Raw genomic sequence first — 24,185 nt, 5'->3', positions numbered from 1 at the left:
AGCACGCACTGTGATTTTTCTTTTCTGCAGTTCATCAGCATTTGTCACTGGCAAGCAGATTGCTTCAGGTTATCCAGAAATCTCTGGCGCTTTTCTGATGCTATTTTTGAGTTCATGAGTTGGAGAACACCCAGATGTCATCAGCCAGTTCCAGTCCTTTGTTCAGATCTTGGAATAACATTGACACAAATAAGGAACAGATGTGAGCGGAGAATTGAGCTCCGGGGATTCCTGCCATTGAGAATAACCCAATGGGGATTGCTGTGCCCACTCTGACACCAATCGTGCATCTGCCAGCAAATTTGATATCCATTGCATCAGCTTAAGAGCATAAGAAATAGGAGCTGGAGTCGGCCATACAGCACCTCGAGCCTGCTCCGCCATTCAATAAGATCATGGCTGATCTTCTACCTCAACTCCACTTTCCCGCCCGATCCCCATATCCCTTGATTCCCTTAATGACCAAAAAAATCTATCGATCTCAGTCTTGAATATACTCAATGACTGAGCATCCACAGCCCTGTGGGGTAGCTTACTAGGAATGTACAGCTGGGAGGTGCCGTGTTGCAGTCCATTATGACAAACCTTGTCAAAAGCCTTTTCCACGTCAAGGAACACCATCAAACGTTCACTCCTTCTTAAAGGCTCGGAGGATGTGCTCTGTCGCCGTGGCACTATGCCGCTGGTGACTCTTCCTTTCCTGAACCCTGCTTGGCCTGCATTGAAGAATTCAATGCCCTTGAAGTGACGTTGGAGGCAATATGTACACTAAACTCTTGTTTAAACGGCACTTAATCATCCGGAATTCTTTAATAACCGGCAAAATAGATAACTGGTAATCTTGCCGAATCCATTCAGCACTCGTTTTGCCGAGTCCGAGTCTCCCGCGGTGGCCGAGTTAGTCAGTGGTTTTTATTTTTGTTTGTGTTCAAAATTGCCTTGGTAGGTATACCTCTCTGTTATCCAGAATTTTTCATCAACCGGCACCATCCTGGTCCCGTAGGGGCCGGATAGAGTTTGCTGTATATATATCTCTCCGGCAACTTTCCCAGGCAGCTTAACAGGGTCATGGGTAAGTAATTGCTGGGGTCTCTGGAGCCTTGGCCTGGCTTATTCAGCAGTGACCAGAGCTATTTCCAACTACCCCGGAAGTAGCCTAGCACAAAATGACTTGGTGAATGTCATGGCCATTGATTTGTCAGGGACCTGATTGAGCGCGCCTCCTGTGATACCATCCTTTCCTGGGATCTTCTCTCTAATGCTCCTTGGCCTCAACTGGAGTTAAGCGACAGTAATGAGCTGGGCCAAGGCACTTGAAATGGTCTTTGGTGCCTTATTTTCTCTGTGTCTCTTGCAGGGGCTGTGCTCAAGAGGTTGGAACAGTTCTGGTTGTGCGTGGGTTTAATGGTCCACTTGGTTTTCCCATCTGTTAGGGGGTAATTCAATGTACTCGGGTGCGGAGGAGGGGGAAATACATCAAAAGTAACTTAAAACCTGAAATAAGTAACGTAGATTTTTTTCTTTAACTGTTGCTTTACATAAAGTGAGGGGTGGACATTTTCAACTGATTATTTTGTCCAATTTTAAAATCCCCAGTATCTGGGCAGGGGGGTGGGGGCAAGGAAATAAACCTTGGAATGGTTACTTACGTAAGATGCATTTGTACAGTGGCATAATAGTCTGGTTTAAAATCTGGATATTCTCCTAATTTGTGCACTTTGACTTCCATACAGCAGAGTATTTTTTAAAAAGGTGAGAGATTGGGAAATGTTTGTGTTCAGAGGGACCTTGTACACGAATCACTGAAAGTTAACATGCAGGTACAGCAAGCAATTAGGAAAGCAAATGGTATATTGGCCTTTATTACAAGAGGATTTGAGTATAAAAGTAAAGACATCTTACTGCAATTATACAGGGCCTTGGTGAGACCACACCTGGAGTATTGTGTACAGTTTTGGTCTCCTTACCTAAGGAAGGATATACTTGCCATAGAGGGAGGGGATGGGGGGGATTGTCCTATGAGGAGAGATTGAGTAGATTAGGCCTATATTCTCGAGAGTTTAGAAAAATGAGAGGTGATCTCATTGAAACATACAAAATTCTTACAGGGCTTGACAGGGTAGATGCAGGGAGGATGTTTCCCCTGGCTGGGGAGTCTAGAACCAGGGGTCACAGTCTCAGAATAAGGGGTTGGCCATTTAGGACTGAGATGAGGAGAAATTTCTTCACTCAGAGGGCTGTGAATCTTTGGAATTCTCTACCCCAGAGGGCTGTGGAGGCTCAGTCGTTGAGTATATTCAAGACAGAGATCGATAGATTTTTGGATATTAAGGGAATCAAGGGATATGGGGATAGTACAGGAAAGTGGAGTTGAGGTAGAATATCAGCCATGGTATTGAATAGCGGAGCAGGCTCGAAGGACCAAATGGCCGATTCCTGCTCCTATTTCTTATGTTCTTATACAAAACAAACCTTGGCCTCAATCCATCGAGTCTGGCTATGAAGCACTGATGGCGATTTGTACCCTGAAATTTGCACCATTTTAGATATCTTGTCCAGACTTCAGATTTTTCTTCCTAAAGATAAGTTGTAAGAGTTTAGTAATGAGGACAGAGCTCATTCGGCCCACCCAGCTTTACAATCGAGGTCAAGACTTGATCTGACCACTTTTCTGAACAAATTTCTTACCTCAAATCTGAAGAACTTTTGTCACGTTGAGGCTCGGTCAGTTGGAAAATTTTAAAACTGAGATTGGTAGATTTTTGTTAGGCAAGGATATTAAGGGTTACGGAACCAAGGTGGGTAGATGGAGTTAAGAGATGGATCAGCCATAATCTAATTGAATGGCTGAACAGGCTTGAGGAGCTGAATGGCCTACTCCTGTTCCTATTAAGTAGTACTATTTGGCTGAATACGCTATATGCTTCCTGCAATGCGCAATACTGAGCAGTCACCTCTACTAAAGCTGATGCTTGTGTTAACAGAAATTGAAACTCTCTTGGGTATGTACATCCTTAATATTAATTCTTACTTGAATATTTCTAGCTAGTTTTTAAGGAAGTATTTTTTTCTTTTTTGAACCTCCGATTCACATTTAGCTTTTAGGCCAAATTCCACGTGCTCTTGATAAACAAGTTAAACGTTGAAAGCGAATGATTGTCCATATTGAGGTTCATCGAGCTGTTAACACTACTTGTTTTGTTCAGGGGTGTTAGAGGAAGGAAGTTAAGTGTTACCTCAAGTAGGGGCTGACCAGATGCTATGGGGAAGAAGTCCATGGCAGAATAACTGTACATAAAAGGAAGACTTGTATTTATATAGCTCCTTTCTCGACCTCAGGACGTCCCAAAGTGCTTTACAGCCAGTGAAGTGCTTTTGAAATATAGTCACTGTTATAATGTGGGAAATGCAGCAGCCAGTTTGCACACACAGCAAGCTCCCACTAACAACAGTGTAATCTGGAGGGACCAGGCTTGATGGACAGAATGGCGTTTTCTCACTTGATTGACTTATGTTCTTAAATTAACTGTAGCTTACAAGTTTAGAAAAATGAGTCATGTTTTCTCTTGTGCCGCAGGCCCATATTGGCTTGCAAAGATAAATATTAATAAAAGAAATTCTGAACCAATGAGCTACACCACTTGTGCCCATTGTCGATGTTTAATTTATATCTAGCTATTTTATTCCAATCAAGTGTTTTTATTTGCTTATCGATGTGCAGTTATTTAAGTTTCATTTGGTTTAGGAGTTGGTTGAATTAATTGTAATGTTTTAAGTGAACAGTGGGCGGCAGTATCAGCCTAAAGATCAGCAATTCTCCAGCAGTTGCAGTAAACAAACTATCCCGGTAGAGACCACAATAGCCCCGGAATTTGCGGTTGTAACGACGGTGAAACTGTCGACGTTCGCCGTCATTCCTCTGTGAAACGGACAGCAACTTCTGGCGCCCGTACATGTGCCGTTAAACACGGAAATCCAGATGTTGCTGCCAGTCATACCCTCCACAAGGTGCGCTGTTGCAGTCTTTGCGGATGGAAATCTATTAGAAATCACTGAATTAACGCAAAGTTCCACTTTTTATGCACTATTCTTGCTGTAAAAACCCTTGAAAATGTTAAGCCTTATTGAATGAGGTGTAACTGAGTTTTTAACGGCATACTAAGTCATAATTATTGCTGAGCAACCTCTCTGGCCCTGAAAAACTAATTTTATATTTGTGAAGTGCCACTCTCTCCATTCCATGATAAAAATTCCATAGTTTTTTTATAATTAATTTAAATTTTATTTTTTAAAGTTTGTTTATGATATTTTTGCTTCTACTTTAATCCCATGTGTATGTCCCAATTTTAATTTTTGTTCTATGTAAAATTATAAAAAGTGAATGATAAAACCTGCTTGTTAATTCCTGGTTTGCTGTCTGTGAGAATTGTTCAGTGTGTTTGGCTGCTTAGCCTGCTTGATGACATTGCTGCTGCTGGACGCCAGAGATCCTCTATAGATGGCGCCAGAATGAAATTAACGTCAGAAAAGGTGAAATTGACGCCACAGTGCCTGCTAAAAGTTTGGGCAGCTTTCTTCGACGTCCGTGGCGAGCGCCGTCGCTTTGCTGCTGACTGCAAAATCCAGACCATTCATTTTCTTTTGTAAAAATTTTGAATGCTGTGTTTTTTTTTAAAATGGCAACATCGCCATTGGCAAGGGCTCTTGTAACATCCAGTGCATGGCCGTGCTATTGAACTTCTGTTGAATTTTGTGGCATTACTGGACATGGAACCTAGTTGGAATATGAAGATCTTTGAATTTAAGGCAATACAACATCAACTGCAAATTACATCAGTTGACCTCCCGGCCCCAACAGCTCTTTGGGAGAGTGAGTTCCCGATTTCCATTACCCTTTGTGTGAAGAAGTGCTTCCTGACATCACCCCTGAACGACCTAGCTCAAAATGTAAGGTTATGCCCCCTTGTTCTGGACACTCCCACCAGAGGAAATAGTTTCATTCTATCCACCCTATCAAACCCTTTAATCACCTTAAACACCTCAATTAGGCCACCCCTTAATCTTTTGTACTCAAGGCCAGTACAAGCCGAGTCTATGCAACCTGTCCTCCGAATTTAACCCTTTTAGCCTTGGTATCATTCTGGTGAATCTGCACTGCACAGCTCTGTGTTTTAATGTCAGTACACTGAAACTATACTGTACCATTTGTGTGCTTCCTAGTGGCTGATCGTTGCTCACTTTTCTATTTAATCAGGAATATTTTTCATCTGTTTTATTCTTTGAGTCTAAACAAGTTGCCATGGCAATCTAACCAAAAAGCATCCTCTAAACAGTGGAATGAGAAACCTTCACCGTCATTAGCAACACGATGAAGCAAATTACTTCACCACTGGACGTTTGTTTCTTCAGTAAAGTGGAGAGTGGAAATGATGGGACAATGAAGTAAAAATAACAGCAGTAGTGTAGTTCAGAAGGAAAGAAATAAAGAACTTGTTTTTGTATGTCCTCAAAGTGCTTCACAATCAACAAATTACTTTTGAAGTGTAATCACTGTATTGTAGGCAACCGTGGCAGCCAATTTGTGTAGACCAAGGTCCCATAAATAAGTAGTCAATCTATTATTGGTCATGGTGATTTGTGGGATGTATATTGGCAAGGACACCAGGAGAATTCCCTGCTCTTGTATGAATAGTGTCACGGGACCGTTTACATCCGCCTCAACAGACAGTTTGGGCTTTGGTTTTACATCTCATTCCAAAAGACGACCCCCTCCGACAATACCGCACTCTCTCAGTACTGTGCTGAAGTGTCGGCTTAGATTACATGCTCAAGTCCTGGAGTCGGCTTGAACCCACGACCTTCTGAACTAGAGCCAAGAATTGTCCCGCTAATCAAAGCTGATCACCGAAAGAAAAGAAAGGCTTGCATTTATACAGCGCCTTTCACGACCTCAGGACGTCCCAAAGGGCTTTACAGCCATTGAAATACTTTTGAAACGCAGTCACTATTTTAATGTAGGAAACACGGCAGTCAATTTGCATGCAGCAAGCTCCCACAAACAGCAATGAGATAATGGTCAGATAATCTGTTTTGGTGATGTTGATACCGACTTCGTGGTATCGCTCTGAGTTTATAGAACACTCTAACCTTGAATGTGCTGATCTTGGTAGTGGAGCTGCCAATTGGCCTTAGTTGGTGCTAGGCCTGGGAGGTGAAAGTGCAGTCAGGGCTCCTGCTTCTGACCCTTGCTTTGCTGAAAGAATACATGTCTGAAAGTTGGGTGAGCTCAGGATCAGCTGTGATTGCTCCCTCCTTCCCAAATTAGTTGAACAGTTGGTGGACACTCGCTGTCCAGGCTCACGGTTGAAGAATGACTACCATAGCAAGATACTGGAGGGTGCTGGCATCGGTGAAATTACATCCCAGGAAGAGACCATGCTTTTGGGTTGTGGGTAAAGAGCCGCAGATTTACAAGATAGTTTACGTTAGACCAGGAAGGTGACAAGTTCTGTTTCCCATCCGAGTTTAGTTACCTGATCTAAGGCAGGGCAATGGTGGGAGCACTACGGTTTGCCTGAATGCCCCTGGGTTAGGCAGGGGAAATCATCCAGGTTTCCTGCTCCTGTTTGCCATCTGACCCTGATGGTAGCGTGCTGACTTGAATATGTGGTGGTCAGTTTAATACAGGTTTGGTTTTTTTTTTGTGTTTGTTAGTAAAACCAGTGCTTGGAGACGAGGCCATCTTCTGCAAGTAGGTTATTCGCCTAACCAGTGAGTTGCCTGATTCTTAACTGCACATGGTCTCGGCTAGTACCAGTGTGACATGTATAAGGCAAGTTATAAATTGCATCAGTCAACCAGGTAAAGCTAGTTTTAAACTGCAGCCATCTATTCTGGTGTTGCTTGGCAGTGCAACCTAATCATTCTGCTCTGAAGTTTTAATTTCCATGCTCGCTGACTGCACTGTGTTGGTAATGTTGCGGCCAAGTGGAAGCGCATTCATGTTTTTCAGTTAAGGTCGGAGTGATTGGAAAAATGTTTTATTTGTTTGTACTCAGATGTAGGAAGAGCGTTTTACCCTGTGAGGTGCCATCTGCTGCATTGCCTGTTCGCAGATATGTTCATGGAACAGCAGTTTAGGAAATTAAACAAACACGGTGCTCATTAAGAGCCTGAACCAGAAAGATGCACGTGGATAGAAAGTGAGATTAAAAACCCTGATAAAACTTTTAAAAAATGTTCAATAAACAGGTCGCACTGTACTCCTGAATGTTGGACCTACTTGTCTTGTGATTTCTGCCATGTATTTTGGCTCTAGGTTTGGCATCCAGAAGTGGGAAGGGTGCTCTTGATAAAAGCCGCTTTGGCTGGCAAGAGTAGGAATCACGTTGGAAAGAGGGGCAAAAGCAAGTGCCCTCCCCTGTTGCTTTCTTTGAGGATATTGCATTCACCATCTGCAGATATGGATAGTTTGGTGTAGAGAAAACCACAAACCCCATCGCCACAGCTTGGTTTCTTGATTGGAAAGTCTAGTTCCTCTGTCATGTTGGTCTGTGTAGCTGAGCCTCCAGCTTGCTGATTTTACTCTTTTTTAAAAATTATCGCAGGGATCCATTTTTCAGAGTCTATGCTGGAATGAGAGAGTAGGAAATCTGTTTCAACTAATCGTCCCAGTGTCAATAAAATAGGTGAGGCCGATTGTCTTGTCGTCTTCTTCACTAAATTGGCGAAGGAGTACCTTCCATCAGATATTTTTCAGGGTCCAAAAACCCGTTGAAAACCGATGGTGATGGACCAGTGTTCGTTCCTAATCAGGCCCATATTCATTGCTGTGTCCAATACACTCAGCCGCTTCTTAATGTCCTGTGGAGTGAACCGAAATGTCTAGACAGTGGTATCTATGATGGTGGGGCCCTTGGGAGGATCATTCACTCGACACTTTTGGCCGATGATGTTTACAAACACTAGAGCCTTTTCTCTTGCGGTCGTGTGCTGGGACCGACCATGGTTGAGGATGGGCCTTCTCCTGTTAGTTGCCTGGTTGTCCACCATCATTCTGGACTGGATTTGGAAGGGCTACTGAGCTTTTCTCTGATGCGTTAATCATGGGACTGCTTAGCTCTCTCTATAGCATGCTGCTTTTGCTGTTTTGCGTGGAGGTTGCGCTGTGTAGTCATTTCATCAGACTTGGACCTCATTCATAGGTATGCCAGGTGCTCCTCCTGGCATGCCCTTCTACACGCCGCATTGAACCAGGGTTATTCTCCTGGTTTGATGGAGATCACAGACTGAAGGATGTGCCGGGTCGTGAGGTGACAGATTGTGGTGTGGTACAGTTCTGCAGCTGATGGGCCACAGTGTGTCATGAATGCCCAGTTGCTGGATCTGTCCTTAGTCTATTACAAGTATGATGATACTGCCATACCACACGATGGAGGATGCCCTCATGGTGGAGATGAGACGTTGTTGTCACAAGGACTGTGTGGTGGTCACTTCTGCCACCGCTATTGTGAACAGACGTGTCTGCAACAGGTAGGTTGGTGAGGATGAGTCAAGCAGGTTACTCCCTCGTGTTGGTTCCCTCACCACCTGATGCAGAGCCAGTCTGGCAGCTGTGCCCTTCAGGACTCGGCCAGCTCGGTCACTGTTGGCACTATCGAGCCATTCTTGGTGCAGCTCGTTGCGGTCCCCTACCCAGAGTGCATTTTGTGTCCTTCCCTCCGCTTCCTTCAAGTGATGCTCAGCACGGAGGAGCAATGTTTCAATAGCTGAGGGGGAATGATGGGTGATCGCCAGGTTTCCTTGGCCTTGTCTGATATGAAGGCAGGAGACTTCATGAGGTCTGGATTCTTGTGTTGAAGACTCCCACGCAATGTTGCCTCTAATTTTCTTTTTTGGGTGCGACACCTTTAATGGGCTGTGCGGCCCATTCAAATTTTCGCGCATGCATAGTTTTTCCATTGTGAAGCTGGCGAGCGGTCTGCGCGGGACCACCAGACTGCCGCGCAGCTTAACGGGAACATTGCTCCCAAGGCCACTTCCATTTGACTGTATGTCACTGTGCCCTTGCCTCCGGTGGGCTTATGCTGCCGGTGCGACAGGACATACCTCGGAATGGTGCTGGGGGAGTCTGGGATGTTGACTGATAGATATGATTCTCTGAGTTGGACAGTGTCGGGCAGTTGCTCGGCCAGTCCGTGGGTTAACTCTCCAAATGTGGGCACCAGCCACCAGATGTTAGCGAGGAGGACTCTTTACTGGGTTGCGATTGCTTTATGTCTTATCCTGACACAATGCCTGGGTCACAGAATCACAGAAACCCCACAGTGCAGATAGAGGCCATTTCGGCCCATCGAGCCTGCACCGACACATATCCCACCCGATCCCCGTAACCCCTACATCAACACATATCCCACCCTATCCCCGTAACCCCACGTATTTAATCCCCCTAACACTAAGGGTCAATTTATCATAGCCAATCAACCTAACCCGCACATCTTTGGTCATTGCCAATCTGTGTACCTTTTTTTTTTTTACATTGAACTTTGTAGTGATTGTTTACAACTGGGTTCTCGCTCTGCCACTTCAGAGGGAATTAAGAGTCAACCACATAGTCTGGGATGGTGTCACATTTGGCCAGATTGGTTAGGAGTGCCAGGCTCCCTTCCTGTAGGATGTTAGTGAACCAGTTGGGTTTTTTGCAAAAATCCAGAAGCCTTTATGGTTATTTTTCTGATGCTTGCTCACAAACGACCAGATTTAATGCATTCAGTTTCACAACTTGTGTGTAACTTGTTCTGGGATGACTGTGGAGAGGAATCCACCTCAAAATGCCTGCTCTGCGGTACCGATGGCTTTGGTTTTATTTGGGTCGAGTTTTGTTTTCCGCAGTAAAAAGGAAGAAAGAATTCGTGTTTGTATAGCGCCTTTCACGACCTTGGGGCATCCCAATGAAGTCCCAGTATTGGCCAGGATTCTGGGGAGAACTCCACTGTTCTTCTTTGAAATAGTGCAATGGGATCTTTTATGTCAAACTGAGAGGACAGATGGGGCCTCGCTTTAATGTCTCATCTGAAGTCGGCCCCTCTGACAGTGCAGCACTCCCTCGGTCCTGCACTGAGGTGTCAGCCTAGATTATGAGCTCGAGGCTCTGGAGTGGCACTTGAACCACTGACTTGGAGGCAAGGGTGGTACCACTGAGTCAATGTTGACACTCTACCTGCTTTGTAGAGCAAGTTTACGAGTTCTTCTCTCTTGGGCAGTCCCTCAGAACCGAGGATGACTTGCTTCCACATTAAAAACGAGTTCTCAGGTGACTGATGAGTCCAATGCGGGACCTACAGCCTCTGTCACAGGTGGGGCAGACGGTGGTTGAAGGGGTGGGTGGGCGGAGTGCTTGTGTTGACGTGCGCTGCTTGCGCTTGGCTTCCACTTGCTCCTGGCGAAGAGACTCGAGGTGTTCGGCGCCTTCCCGGGTGCTTCTCTTCCACTTTGTGCGGTCTTGGGCCAGGGATTCCCAGGTGTCGGTGGGGATGTTACACTTTTTCAAGGAGGCTTTGAGGGTTTCCTTGAAGCGTTTCCTCTACCCACCTGGGGCTCTCTTACCGTGTTGGAGCTCAGAGTAGAGCGCTTGTTTTGGGAGTCTCCTATCTGGCATGCGGACGATGTGACCTGTCCATCGGAGCTGATCGAGCGTGGTCAAAGCTTCGATGCTGGGGATGTTGGTCTGAGCGAGAACACAGACGTTGGTGCGCCTATCCTGCCAATGGATTTGCAGGATCTTGCGGAGGTAGCGTTGGTGGTACCTCTCCAGTGCTTTGAGGTGCCTGCTGTACATGGTCCATGTCTCTGAGGCATACAGGAGGGCGGGTATTACTGCTGCTCTGTGGGCCATGAGCTTGGTGCCGGGTTTGAGGTCCTCTTCTTCAAACACTCTCTTCCTCAGGCGACCGAAGGCTGCACTGGCACACTGAAGGCGGTGTTGGACTTCGTTGTCGACGTCTGCCCTTGTTGACAGTAAGCTCCCGAGGTACGGCAAGTGGTCCATGTTGTCCAAGGCCTTATCGTGGATTTTGATAATCGGGGGGCAGTACTGTGTGGCGGGGGCAGGTTGGTAGAGGACCTTTGTCTTATGGATGTTTAGTGTAAGGCCCATGCTCTCGTACGCTTCGGTGAAGGTGTTGACGATGGTTTGGAATTCGACCTCCGAGTGAGCGCAGATGCAAGAGTTTACGAGTTCACACTTCTGTTGAAAGGATTTGTTTGGAAAACAGCAATCTGCTTAGCCGCACTGTTTGGGTAAAGCATGGATTACTGCAATTTGATTGTTCCCCTATGTATTGTGTGAATTGCAGAGAAAATTTGCTATATTATTGCAGTGATTTCTCTTGCAAAAGTACTCCTTACTGGGTATGTGAAACACTACTAATTTCTTTCTATAAGTTTACGTGGTACCCTGCGGGGTTCAACTCTCGTCATCCCCGTGTCTGAGAAAAGGGACCCAATATAAAGTCCAACCATATCTGTGCTGTGGCCCAGTCCCACACCGAGAGAGTGCAGATATTTCACTGAGGCATGTCAAAACATTGTCACGGTTGCCTGAGCCTTTTGTCTTTGTGGTAATGATTGCCAGCAGGTGCTGCTAATGATTCTGCTGTTCATTACAACAATAACTTGTATTTATATAGCGCCTTTAACGTAGTAAAACGTCCCAAGGTGCTTCACAGGAGTATTATAAGACAAAAAATTTGACACTGAGCCACATAAGGAGAAATTAGGACAGGTGACCAAAAGCTTGGTCAAAGAGGTAGGTTTTAAGGAGCGTCTTGTAGGAGCAAAGAGAGGCGGAGAGGTTTAGGGAGGGAATTCCAGAGCTTAGGGCCCAGGCAACAGAAGGCACGGCCACTAATGGTTGAGCGATTATAATCAGGGATGCTCGAGGGCAGAATTAGTGGAGTTGCAAATATCTCGGGGGTTGTGGGGCTGAAGGAGATTACAGAGATATAGGAAGGGGCGAGGCCATGGAGGGATTTGAAAACAAGGATGAGACTTTTGAAACCGAGGTGCTGCTTAACCGGGAGCCAGTGTAGGTCAGCGAGCACAGGGGTGATGGGTGAACGGGACTTGGTGCGAGTTAGGACACGGGCAGCCGAGTTTTGGATCACCTCAAGTTTACGTAGGATGGAATGTGGGAGGCCAGCCAGGAGTGCATTGGGATAGTCAAGTCTAGAGGTAACAAAGGCATGGATGAGGGTTTCAGCAGCGGATGAGCTGAGGCAAGGGCGGAGACGGGTGATGTTACGGAGGTGCGGGTATGTGGTCGGCAGCTCACTTCAGGGTCATTAAATCTCTCCTGCCTTCCACCCTATCACAGACCTTCCCTTTTGTTCTTTCATCCCTTTCCCTGCCTCCGTACTTGCTTAAAACCTGTTACATTTGTAACGTTTTCCAGTTCTGACGAAGGGTCATCGACCTGAAACATTAACTCTGTTTCTCTCTCCACAGATGCTGCCTGGCCTGCTGAGTGTTTCCAACCTTTTTTGTTTATATTTCAGATTTCCAGCTGCCGCAGTATTTTGCCTTTTGTTTCTGTCTTTGTTCTTTTATTTAGAAGTGCTTTGGATTTTAATGGTCTGCAGGAGAGCATGTCCAAATTTGTCTTGACTTCATTATTTTGTCTGGGGTTTTTATTTCACGGTAATTAATAGGCGCAAACTTGCATTGTTGCTGAATTATTAGGTTTCTCAAAAGTTTGCAATCTTCATCGTAATTGCAACTTTCAAATTATTTACAACTAAGCAAACTACCTTGCTTTATCTGTCACTTTGGGCCCACTTGCCAATCACCTGTACATTTTTTTTTGGAATTATTAATACAGGAAACTTTGTTATATCCGGCACCGACGGGACCGAGCTGTTGCCGATCTATCAAAACTGCTGGACATACAAAGTTAATGTTAAAGCATATGGAGGTTTTCATCTCCGTATCTGACAACAAACACTGTTGCTTAGCAACAGCTTGTAAACAGTCGGCCCGTACCTTGGAAGCGTCTCTGTAGCTTAGCAGCAGCTTCAGAGAGACTTTCCAGAGCCTGACTGTTGAAAAAAAAACTAACAAAACGGCTCCTGATTTCTGCCGGTAGATCGAGGTTTCCGGACATACAACCTCCGGATAAACCAGTTTCCTGTATTTTAATGTCTCTCTGATTGTTTGCAGAATGACCAAGTTTGAAACTGTTCAGAATTTTTAAATGTTTTAAAAATGTTTCGCGCTATCAGAATCTTTGTGCTACACCTGCATTTTAACATGTGTTTTTTTTAAAAACCTAATTCTGAATTTCCACCTCCTTATCTGTGAAGGATTATAATTGAATTTGTAGGTTTTTGCTCAGATGGAAACTCTCAACCGTTTATATCTGTGACTCAAACACTGCAGCGGGAGTCTTTTTTTTAAATGTAGGATATTGGTAGCTGTGAGAATGTGCCTTCTCTTTTTCCCCTTTTGCCACCCCACCCCCTTGTTTCTTGACATATTTAGCTTTGAGAATTCCAAATTCTGGTGTTCTCAAAGCTGAGTCCAAAATCTAATCCCGCTGCTTGTATGTGTATTAGAAATAGGAGCAGGAGAAGGCCATTCCGGCCCTTCAAGCCTGCTCTGCCATTCAATAAGATCATGGGTGATCTTCTACCTCAACCCTCCCGCACTATCCCCATATCCCTGGGTTCCCTTAGTATCCAAAAATCTATTGTTCTCAGTCTTGAATATACTCAACGACTGAGCATCCACAGCCCCCTGGGATAGAGAATTCCAAAGATTCACAACCCTTTGAGTGAAGAAATTTCTCCTCATCTCAGTCTTAAATGGCTGACTCCTTATTCTGAGACCGTGGACACCTAGTTGTAGACGCCCCAGCCATATACAGGAAGCGCAAGAGAACTCCAGTATTGATGTGCTGAACTAAAGGTAGCTTTACTGTAGAGGAATTAATCATCATAGGCTTACAAAATTGTGGATCTGCAAATTTGCTGTTGGATTAAGGCCTCGTGTTGCAGCAATCTGTCGGCATGGAGACAGTTCCCTGTGTTTGATTTCTCTTCAGCAGTCAGCCCTCCATTTGATATCCGAGGTCAATGCAAGACTGGTGCCTGATGACAGGCATTGAATGGAGGAGAGCAGGTCATTCTTCTGAGACAGGAACTGGAACAAACTTAAAAGTCAAAACATTCAGACCTGCTCCTGCTATATCCCTGGGATTAAATCTTGATCGTTCTAAAGCTATTCGAACAAAATTGAGTTATTTGGACAGTAAAGCAAAATAACTTATTTCCCACTCCTTGGTGCTTGGTTTGGCTCCTGATCCTAACTCTTGAGCCATATTTAATAATATTTAAAATTGATCAGTCCAGTGAGTTTACTTTATCCCGTGTTACTTAAATTTAATGACCCATCTTGTTTTTTTGTTTTTAACTGAAGGATTTCTGGATCCAGAAAAGAAACTTTTCTCGCATCGAATTTTATCAAGAGATGAGTGTATTGATCCATATTCTAAAACTGGAAATCTGCGGTAAGTACTGCACCGAGTCTTTATAACTCATACCTGCATGTATTTGGTTTAATTACAGAGTGACTGGCTATTAATCTCCAGTAGCTGCATCAACCATGTCCCGGAAAGCAGCCCTGTTTCTTTCTCCTGGTTAAAATAGAGTAGGGGGCATATCTACCTTTTTTAAACCTCAGTAAACTATTAAATATATTAATTAATTATTGTGTTTGAAATTAATGGTAGATAAAAAAAAGTATCCTATTTAATGTTGATTGTAAGTATGTTTTAATTCACCAGCATTGAAGTTGTGGATAATTATATTTGTTGAACAATGCCTCAGTGACATTAATTCGGATTGTGAGGGAGAAATAATTGGTTATTATTTGCATTTATCCGTTTTTCAGTGTCATAACAGTTTTTCATAATTTTGACTTCAGTGGTTTGCTGGGAGTAGAGAAAGGGTTGGGGATTACTGTACTGTGGTACCATTAAGCAAGTTATCTGTAGCTTTTTCTTTTTATAAAAAAAAAAAAAATCACTCACGGGACATGATCGTCGCTGGCAAGGCCAGCATTTATTGCTCATCCCTAGTTGCCCTTGAGAAGGTGGTGGTGAGCCACCTTCTTGAACCGCTGCAGCCCGTGTTGTGAAGGTACTCCCACAGTGCTGTTAGTGGGGTAGTTACAGGAATTTGACCCAGCGACGATGAAGGAACGGCGATATATTTCTAAGTCAGGATGGTATGTGACTTGGAGGAGAACTTGGAGCTGATGGTGTTCCCATGCACCTGCTGCTCTTGTCCTTCGAGATGGTAGAGGTCGTAGGTTTGGGAGGTGCTGTCGAAGAAGCCTTGGCGAGTTGCTACAGTGCATCTTGTAGATGGTGCACACTGCAGCCACGGTGTGCTGGTGGTGGAGGAAGTGCATGTTTAAGGTGGTGGATGAACCTATGCATACAAGGAAGAGATTTTCAGAAGCAGAAATGGTTTCTGAAGTTTGGTCACTGAACATTCCCTACAAAACTTTTGGATTGATCGAGAATGTTGAAGTGCGGTTGCAGCACTGCTGGTGTGCCTTTACTTATGGGAGGGTCTGGCTCAACCGCTAGTAACACTTTCACAGTGTTCTGCTAGTCAGAATCTTGAAGGTCATTACTACACACCTATCAGATGTTCCACAGAATAGCAAAACAATCAAGAAAGAAACAAAGAGCTTGCATTTATATAGTGCCTTTCACAACCTCGGGATGTCCCAGAGTACTTTACAGCCAATCAGAAATTAATAGGTCGGATTTTGCACACGTAAGGAGTGTGTAGTGCAGGTTGTTGTGGCTTTATACAAGATTGCAGAGCATCGTAAGGTCTCGGAAATGCCCCTTGCATGCTTGGGTGATATTGTGATTGGAGTGACTATTCCAGGCACTCATTTTTTTTGCTGAAGTTACTGTGTTGTTGGCTGAATTACCTCGGGATCTAGTGTGCCCTACTCACTATCTTGAACGGTGAGCTAAGCCGTTGGACATGCTTGTGGGTGACCCCAAACGTGGCCATGCGGGGCTTCAGAGGTGACATTGAAGGTATTGATTGGAAAATACAAGGGACATCTGTTGATAGAAATTGATTTACAAACTTTTATAACCATGACTAAAATAAAATGTTACACATGTTTCCATATTGTATATGTTTAGGAGCTTTTTGGATCATTTGAACAGTATTTTTTGTAGTTTTTAAAAACATTTTTTTATCCAACTTGTTTTTCATAGTAACCTCCGATCATTCCCTCTTGTTGTAAGGATTTATATTTGGCTGTCTGTATCTGTATCTGTCATACTGGGGCTCAGTGAGCTCACTGTTCTGTTTGTGGAGCTTGGCATTGAATTTAGCCTAAACCGATGGTCAAAATCGTGTCCTTGTAAGCAAAATGAGCACGGGTAGTCTGAATGTAGATTTGTGTGGGCGTGAGCCCATCACCCAAATGTAACTCTTCATTCTGTGCAGTCCATAAAAAGTGCAAGAAATGGGGGCTCATACTTTAGAAGTGAGTGGTGTTCTTCAGAGGTTAAGGTACACCAAAAGGAGATTGACATTCCTATGAGGTAGGAAGTCTTGAATAAAAAGCAAACGGCAGCAAATGCAGGAAATCGGAAAGAAAAGCACAAAATGTGAGAAGCACTCAGCAGGCTCTTATTGAGTCTTTCGGATGAGACGTTAAACTGAGGCTCCGTCTGCCCCCATAGATGGACGTAAAAGATCCCACGGCATTATTTCGAGGAGGAGCAGGGGAGTTCTCCAATATTTACCCCTCAATCAATATCACTAAAACCAATTATCTGGTCATTATCACCTTGCTGTTTGTGGGAGCTTGCTGTGTGCAAATTGGCTGCTGCATTTCCTACATTACAACAGAGACTACACTTCAAAAAATCATTAATTGGCTGTGAAGAGCTTTGGAATGTCCTACGGTCGTGAAAGGCATTATATAAATGCAAGTCTTTTCTTTATTTATGGAGGGCATAAATAAGTCATAACGGCACAGAAGGAGGCCATTCAGCCCATCGAGTCCGTGCCGGCTCTCTGTAGAGCAATCCAGTCAGTCCTATTCCCCCGCTCTATCCCCGTAGCCCTGCAAGTTTATTTCCCTCAGGTGCCTATCCAGTCTCTCCTTGAAAACACTGAGTGTCTCCGCTTCCACCGCTTCCATCGGCAGCGAATTCCAGGTCCTCACCACTCGCTGCGTAAAAAAGTTTTTCCTCACATCCCCCCTGTATCTCTTGCCCAAAACCTTAAATCTGTGTCCCCTAGTCCTTGTACCATCAACTAGTGGGAACAGCCTTTCCCCATCTAGCCTATCCAAACCCGTCATAACCTAGTACACCTCTATCAAATCACCCTCAACCTCCTTTGCTCTAATGAAAGCAAATCCAGCTTCTCCAACCTGTCCTTGTAGCTAAGATCCCCCATCCCCAGAACCATTCTGGTAAATCTCCTCTGCACCCTCTCAAGGTTCCTTCACATCCTTCCGATAGTGTGATGACCAGAACTGGACGCAATACTCCAGTTGTTGCCTAACCAGCCCTTTATAAAGATTCAGCATAACTTCTCTACTTTTGTACTTAATACCTCTATTTATGAAGCTCAAGATCCCATATGCTTTGTTAACCATTCTTTCAATATGTCCTGCCACCTTCAGGAACCTATGAACGTTAACTCCCAGGTCCCTCTGTCGCTGCACACTCTTTAAAACTGTGCCATTAAGTGTATTTACCTCTCCCTGTTCCTTCTGCCAAAATGCATCACCTCACATGTCTCTGTATTAAATTCCATCTGCCACTTGTCTGCCCATTCTGCTAGCTTTTCTATGTCCTGTTGCAGTCGATTGGTATCATCCTCACTGTTTGTCACACTCCCAAGTTTGGTGTCATCAGCACATTTAGAAATTCTACTCTGTATTCTAATATCCATGTCATATATATCACAAAAAGCAGTGGCCCCAGCACTGACCCTTGGGGAACACCACTGTCTACCATCCTCCAATCTGAAAAACAGCCATTTACCACAACTTGCTGTTTTCTATCCTTAAGCTAATGAGTTATCCAAGCTGCCACTGACCCACCTATTCCATGAGCTTCAATTTTGTTAACCAGCCTTCTATGTGGAACTTTGTCAAACGCCTTCCTAAAATCCATGCAGACAACATCCATTGCATTCCCTTCATCAATCCTCTCGGTTACTTCATCAAAAAATTCAGTTAGATTAGTCAAACACAATCTGCCTTTTACAAATCCGTGTTGGCTCTCTTTAATGTTTTGGGTGTAACCCTCTTCTTTCTTTTTAACTCTTTTTCCCCCCCCCCCCCCCAACTCCACTCATCTGCTCTATTTAAATGCTGTTCATTTAGAAGTTCAACAAAGGGTTACACCTGAAATATTAACTTTGTTCCCTCCACAGATGCTGGTGGGTCTGCTGAGTGTTTCCAGTTTCTGTCCTCGGTGTGCTTATTGTTCATACTTGAGCAGTGACATCTTTCGCCTTGAGCACAAATTTTAACACGCAAAATTACGACTCATTTAATACATGCAAACATACAAAATTGACGGGCAGGAAAAGACCAGACGGTCCATCAAGCCTGCCCGACACCTCATGATGGTCGGAGCACCCTTCCTCTCCCTCATCCCACCTCCCCTCGCAGCCTTGTAATCTCCTGTTAAAGGCAAAAAAAAACCAGAGAAAATCCCAGGGCCAATAAGGGAAAGCATACTCTGGAAAATCCCTCTCCAAACCCCCTCAGGCGATCAAAACCAGTCCAGGCGCTCTCATGGAGCAAGTATTATCTCCAAAGACAAGAACAAATTACATTGGATTTTACAGCACAGAAACAGGCCTTTCGACCCAACTGGCCCAGGCTGGTGTTTATGCTCCACACGAGCCTCCTCCCACCTCTCTTCATCTAACCCTATCAACATATCCTTCTATTCCTTTCTCCCTCGTGTGTTTATCGAGCTTCCCCTTAAATACATCTATGCTATTCGCCTCAACTACTCTTTGTGGTAGCGAATTTTCATCAACTTTTTTTCACCCTTTTGGGGAAATGGAGGGGGGAGGAAAGGGAGTGATTTGGGAAGGTGGGCAAGAGACCGTGGATCTGTAATGAGAGCCTGTGAGTTTTAATTTATGTGCAACTAATGACCTTCACCTCGCAAGTGAAGAAATGATGAATAACAAAGTCCTAAGTGAGTTTTAGTCAGTTCTGCTGGTGGAATCATTTCTAATGCACCAATTCTTCTTGTCTTCTGTAGTGCCACAGGCTAGGTCAGTAGGTAACTCTCTTGAAGCACAGATCACAATGATAACACAGTGAACTATTTTCCCCGCCTCCTGAGTCTTTCTCCAGTAATTCTGAATGCTTTGTGTTGGTTAACAAAGTGAATTATTGTAAGTCTTTAGAAATAATAGAGATGTTGCAAGCTGATGGAGTAAGATATTTTATGTGGAACCAGACAACAACAACCTCTATTTACATAGTGCCTTTAACGTAGTAAATGCCCCAAGGCGCTTCACAGGAGTGTTATCAAACAAAATTTGACAACGCGCATATGAGATATTAGGACAGGTGAGGTCACAGAGCTAGGTTTTAAGGAGCATCTTAAAGGAGGAGAGAAAGGTAGAGAGGCTTAGAGAGGGAATTCAGAGCTTAGGGCCTCGGCAGCTGAAGGCACGGCCACCACTGGTGGAGTGATGAAAATTGGGGATGCGCAAGAGGCCAGAATTGGAGGAGCGCAGAAACCTCAGAGGGTTGTAGGGCTGGGGGAGATTACAAAGATAGGGAGGGGTGAGGCCATGGAGGGATTTGGAAACAGGGATGAGAAGGCAAGAGAACCAGAAGATACGATAAACTAAGACAAAAGCAATTTAAGTAATTTCTTTAGTTATTGAGTAGTACCACAGAAAGAGTTTGTGTGGGTGTACCATTCCTAGAGGAAATAAACAGAATTTCTGATTCAGTAGGGAGTAGAAAAAAATGACTTTGGACAGGGAAGGAGATGAAATGTGGTTTGGCGTAAGTCCTGAAACAATACCTGAAGATGGCGGTGTGATTTGTTCGAATGTCGCACCTGTGTTTACTGTTCTTACCAACGCTTTGCTCACGGTGAATTGCAAGAGTCGCTGAATCCGAGGTTGTCTCTTGCTTGTCTGATGCTGATCTCCTCTTGTCACCTTGTCGTTCCTGCTGTTCTCCCTTTTTGCATTTTACCTTTTCTTCCTCCCTGGCTTTGGATCTTGTTGCTGTAGCTGTAGCGATTTGTTTTCCTTCTTAATTGAATTCATGAGCCAGCATTTGGGGTAAAGATCAACATTTATCCCTGATTTTAAGCTCATTTTTAGCATTTTGCAGAAATCATTTAATTGGCCTCTAGCCCCGCCCCCTCACTCCCGCCGTCCCCTCTCTCTTCCCCCCCCCCCCCCCAAAAAAAAAACCCCCGTCCATACCCAGTTACATAGAATATCATGGAATTTTACAGCACAGAAACGGGCCATTCTGCCCAACTAGTCTATACCGGTGTTTATGTTCCACACGAGCCTCCTCCCACCCTACTTCATCTTGCCCCATCACCATATCAATGTTGGGCTGCCTTTCTTTGTTTTCAGACTATTTTGTGTTCTAAGAACAATCATGAATGGGTAGAGAAGGGCGATATCGGTACTCGTGGCAGGTGGGGAGCGAAACAGATAATCATATGCGTGTGGTGAATAGAGTCCCAGGCTGATCACATGTAAATTAGTGAACTGTTAGGAAAATAAGTAATAAACTAAGGAAGTAATCAAACATGGGGAGCTGCAGAGAGGAGATAGCCTCAGAAATGCAGCTGGCTTGAAACTATTTCTAAATGGGATTTACCACATCTAGCGAAAGTAATACAGAATAAATCACAGAAGCCTACCTATTTTGTCACAACTTCAGTGATTTTAGTGGAAATTCTAATATGTTTTATGCATTTATCTTATAAATGTTATTTATACAGCAGCGTATTCAGCTGACTCAAATAATATTAGCTCGAACTACTTAGAGAAAAAAAAAGAATTTAATGATGCAATTGTTTGAAATCGCAGCAAGTTGCCTATTTCAGTCAATGAAAAAAGTGTAAAAACTCCTTTATCTGTGATACAGGCACCTTTAGTTACCCTCCATAGATTTAAAGTGACGTGTTGTACGCAAAACTATAATCGATATTTTTATTGTAGGTGTTTTTATTTGTAGATATTTTTATTTGTAGTAAAATTTTGTTAATTTTTAATGTAGATGAAATAGAGTACATTTTAAAATGCATGTAGAAATAACACTAAGAACAGCACTTACTGTGATATGACGGTATTGCTTGTGTTTGTAAGCTGCTCTGAGACCATTATCAATTGGCAGAAGTGGTTGGTGGTCAAGTGAAATGAGAATGGGATCTGCAGACAGAGAACACGCACCATGCATGATCTTTAGGAACGATGTGAAGGCCTTGGAGAGGGTGCAGAAAAGATTGACAAGAATGGTTCCAGGGACGAGGGACTTCAGTTATGTGGATAGACTGGAAAAGCTGGGGTTGGTCTCCTTAGAGCAGAGAAGGTTGAGAGATGTTTTGATAGAGGTGTTCAAAATCATGAGGGGTCTGGACAGAGTAGAGAGAAACTGTTCCCATTGGCGGAAGGATCGAGAACCAGAGGACACAGATTTAAGGTGATTGGCAGAAGAACCAAAGGCGACATGAGGAAAAACTTTTTTATGCGAGTGGTTATGATCTGGAATGCACTGCCTGAAAGGGTGGTGGAGGTAGACTCAATCGTGTCTTTCAAAAGGGAATTGGATAAGTACCCGAAGGAAAAAATTTGCAGGGCTACGGGGAGAGGGTGGGGGAGTGGGAATAGCTGAAGTGCTCTTGCAGAGAGCTGGCACGGGCTTGATGGGCTGAATGGCCTCTTTCTGTGCTGTAACCATTCTGTGATCTCCTGCTAGCCTTGATTTTTTTTCATACACTCCACACAATGTGCGAGCTCATCAATTTCGCATAATATTACCTAAAATATCCTGAAAGCCATGATAAGTAATATTCCTCAAACACCTCATAGAAACATAGACATTTATGGCACAGAAGGAGGCCATTTGGCCCATTGTGCTTGTGATGGCTGAAAAAGAGGCTCTCCAGCCTAATCCCACTTTCCAGCTCTTGGTCCGTAGCCCTGTAAATTAAGACACTTCAAGTGAATATCCAAGTAATTTTTAAATGTGATGAGGGTCTCTGCCTCTACCACCCTTTCAGGCAGCGAGTTCCAGACCCCCACCACCCTCTGGGTAAAAAAAGTTCTCCTCAACTCCCCTCTAATCCTTCTACCAATTACTTTAAATCTATGCCCCCTGGTTATTGACCACTCTGCTAAGGGAAATAGGTCCTTCCTATCCACTCCATCTAGGTCCCTCTTAATTTTATACATCTCAATTAAATCTCCCCTCTGTTCCAAAGAAAACAACCCCAGCCTATCCAATCTTTCCTCATAGCTAAAATTGCCCATCCTTGTAAATCTCCTCTGTACCCGCTCTAGTGCAATCGCATCTTTCCTGTAATGTGGTGACCAGAACGGCACGCAGTACTCTAGCTGAGACCTAACTAGTGTTTTATACAGTTCAAGCATAACCTCCCCGCTCTTATATTCTGTGATTTCTCAAACCAGCATAGCTGTCTAATTTAATTAGTGTTATTAAAGGGAATTAAGATTTAAATGGAGGAGTAGAATGTCGCAAAACAACATTTATATTTTGGATACTTTTTTTATTCTTCAATTTAGAAATCTCTTTCCGTGTGGTGACTCAATGGTTTGCATCATCGATGATCGTGAAGATGTTTGGAAGTTTGCGCCGAATCTAATAGCGGTGAAAAAATACACCTATTTTCAAGGAACTGGAGATATCAATGCCCCGCCAGGGTCAAGGGATGCTCAGGCGAAAAAGAGGGGTGAGTGCTAATCGAAGTATATACCTGGGCCATGCTGTAAGAGAGCAGCTCCTTTAATATCAAAGTCATTTAGAGATGATGTTCATCGAATTCTTAAGCCAGCATTTGTGTCCTTGTACTTTTTCTGATTGGGCATCTGGCCTTTGCTTGGTGATTTCCTATTGCAGTGAGGCTGAGCTCAACAGTTAATGGAGAATGGGCGCAAACCTGTGTTTGGACCATCTGTAAGTTTGGTCTGCTAGCATATACCGTAGGGATCAGCTGTAAAATGGGACCCAGATATGTTTGGGTTTATTTGCTAAGCCGGCATTTATGTCACAAGCTTGAGTGAGGGGAGCGTTTTTTGTTGTTGTTTTTTTGTATGTTAGTGGTTGATTTCTCTATCAAGGCACCAATTAGAACTGAACAAAAATGGTAATGGTAAGATTGGTTTAATAGTTCCGAAAGCACAAAGTGTGTTTTTATTTAACATTTTGCGCACTGATTTCAGTGGCTCAGGAACCAACTTGTGAAAAGTGACTAAATAAATGATACCGTATCACTTTATAGAAGAGCTTTGGTGTAGGTTGAGAAATGTGAAAGAGGTGATATTTAGCCGGTGTACTACCAAAAGCTGTGGCCAGTAGAAATTTACAGCTCAAATATATAGGTCAGATGTCTATTTTCAAATGAATAAAACAGGGGCAGGGCAGTAACTATGATTTGATTTGTTTAGCCTCCTATTCACAAGTTTGTTCCTGGATTGCAGGATATTTCACCTGGCGTTACTATGCATGCCTCTCCACAGCCCCTCAGTAAACCTGTGCTGGTACATCTGGTTCACTTGAGAAAAGTAAAAGGTAAAAATTAGTTGTACCTCTTTCTTGTTAGTGATCTGCTGTATAAAGAGAACACACATCTGTGATGGGTGGCTTCCTGAGAATGAACTACTTCCCCATTACCAGTGTAACTCGCTCCCCACTGCTAAACTCCTGGTTTATGTGGCTGTGGCCAATCCTACTTGATCTGAAATAACAACAGAAAATGCTGGAAATACTCAGCAGGCCAGGCAGCATCCGTGGAGAGAGAAACAGAGTTAACGTTTCAGGTCATAACATAAGAAATAGGAGCAGGAGTAGGCCAATCGGCCCCTCGAGCCTGCTCCGCCATTCAA

General features: G+C 43.9%; 1 protein-coding gene across 3 annotated transcripts in view; it reads left to right on the top strand.

The window, feature by feature from the left end:
* Window positions 1-24,185, top strand: part of ctdp1 (CTD (carboxy-terminal domain, RNA polymerase II, polypeptide A) phosphatase, subunit 1) — a 352,671-nt gene that overhangs the window by 43,699 nt on the left and 284,787 nt on the right. For all 3 annotated transcript variants that reach the window (XM_085993625.1, XM_085993627.1, XM_085993626.1), the window contains exons 7-8: window positions 14,473-14,563; window positions 22,866-23,032. In XM_085993625.1, coding sequence (XP_085849751.1) covers window positions 14,473-14,563; window positions 22,866-23,032 — 258 coding nt within the window. The remainder of the gene's footprint in view (window positions 1-14,472; window positions 14,564-22,865; window positions 23,033-24,185) is intronic.

The sequence above is a fragment of the Somniosus microcephalus genome, chromosome 7 (assembly GCF_052327205.1).
Source record: "Somniosus microcephalus isolate GS21.2 chromosome 7, FLI_Smic_1.0, whole genome shotgun sequence".
NCBI lineage: Eukaryota > Metazoa > Chordata > Chondrichthyes > Squaliformes > Somniosidae > Somniosus > Somniosus microcephalus.
The sequence above is the reverse complement of the archived record's forward strand: the minus strand, read 5'-3'. Positions and strand labels throughout refer to the sequence as shown.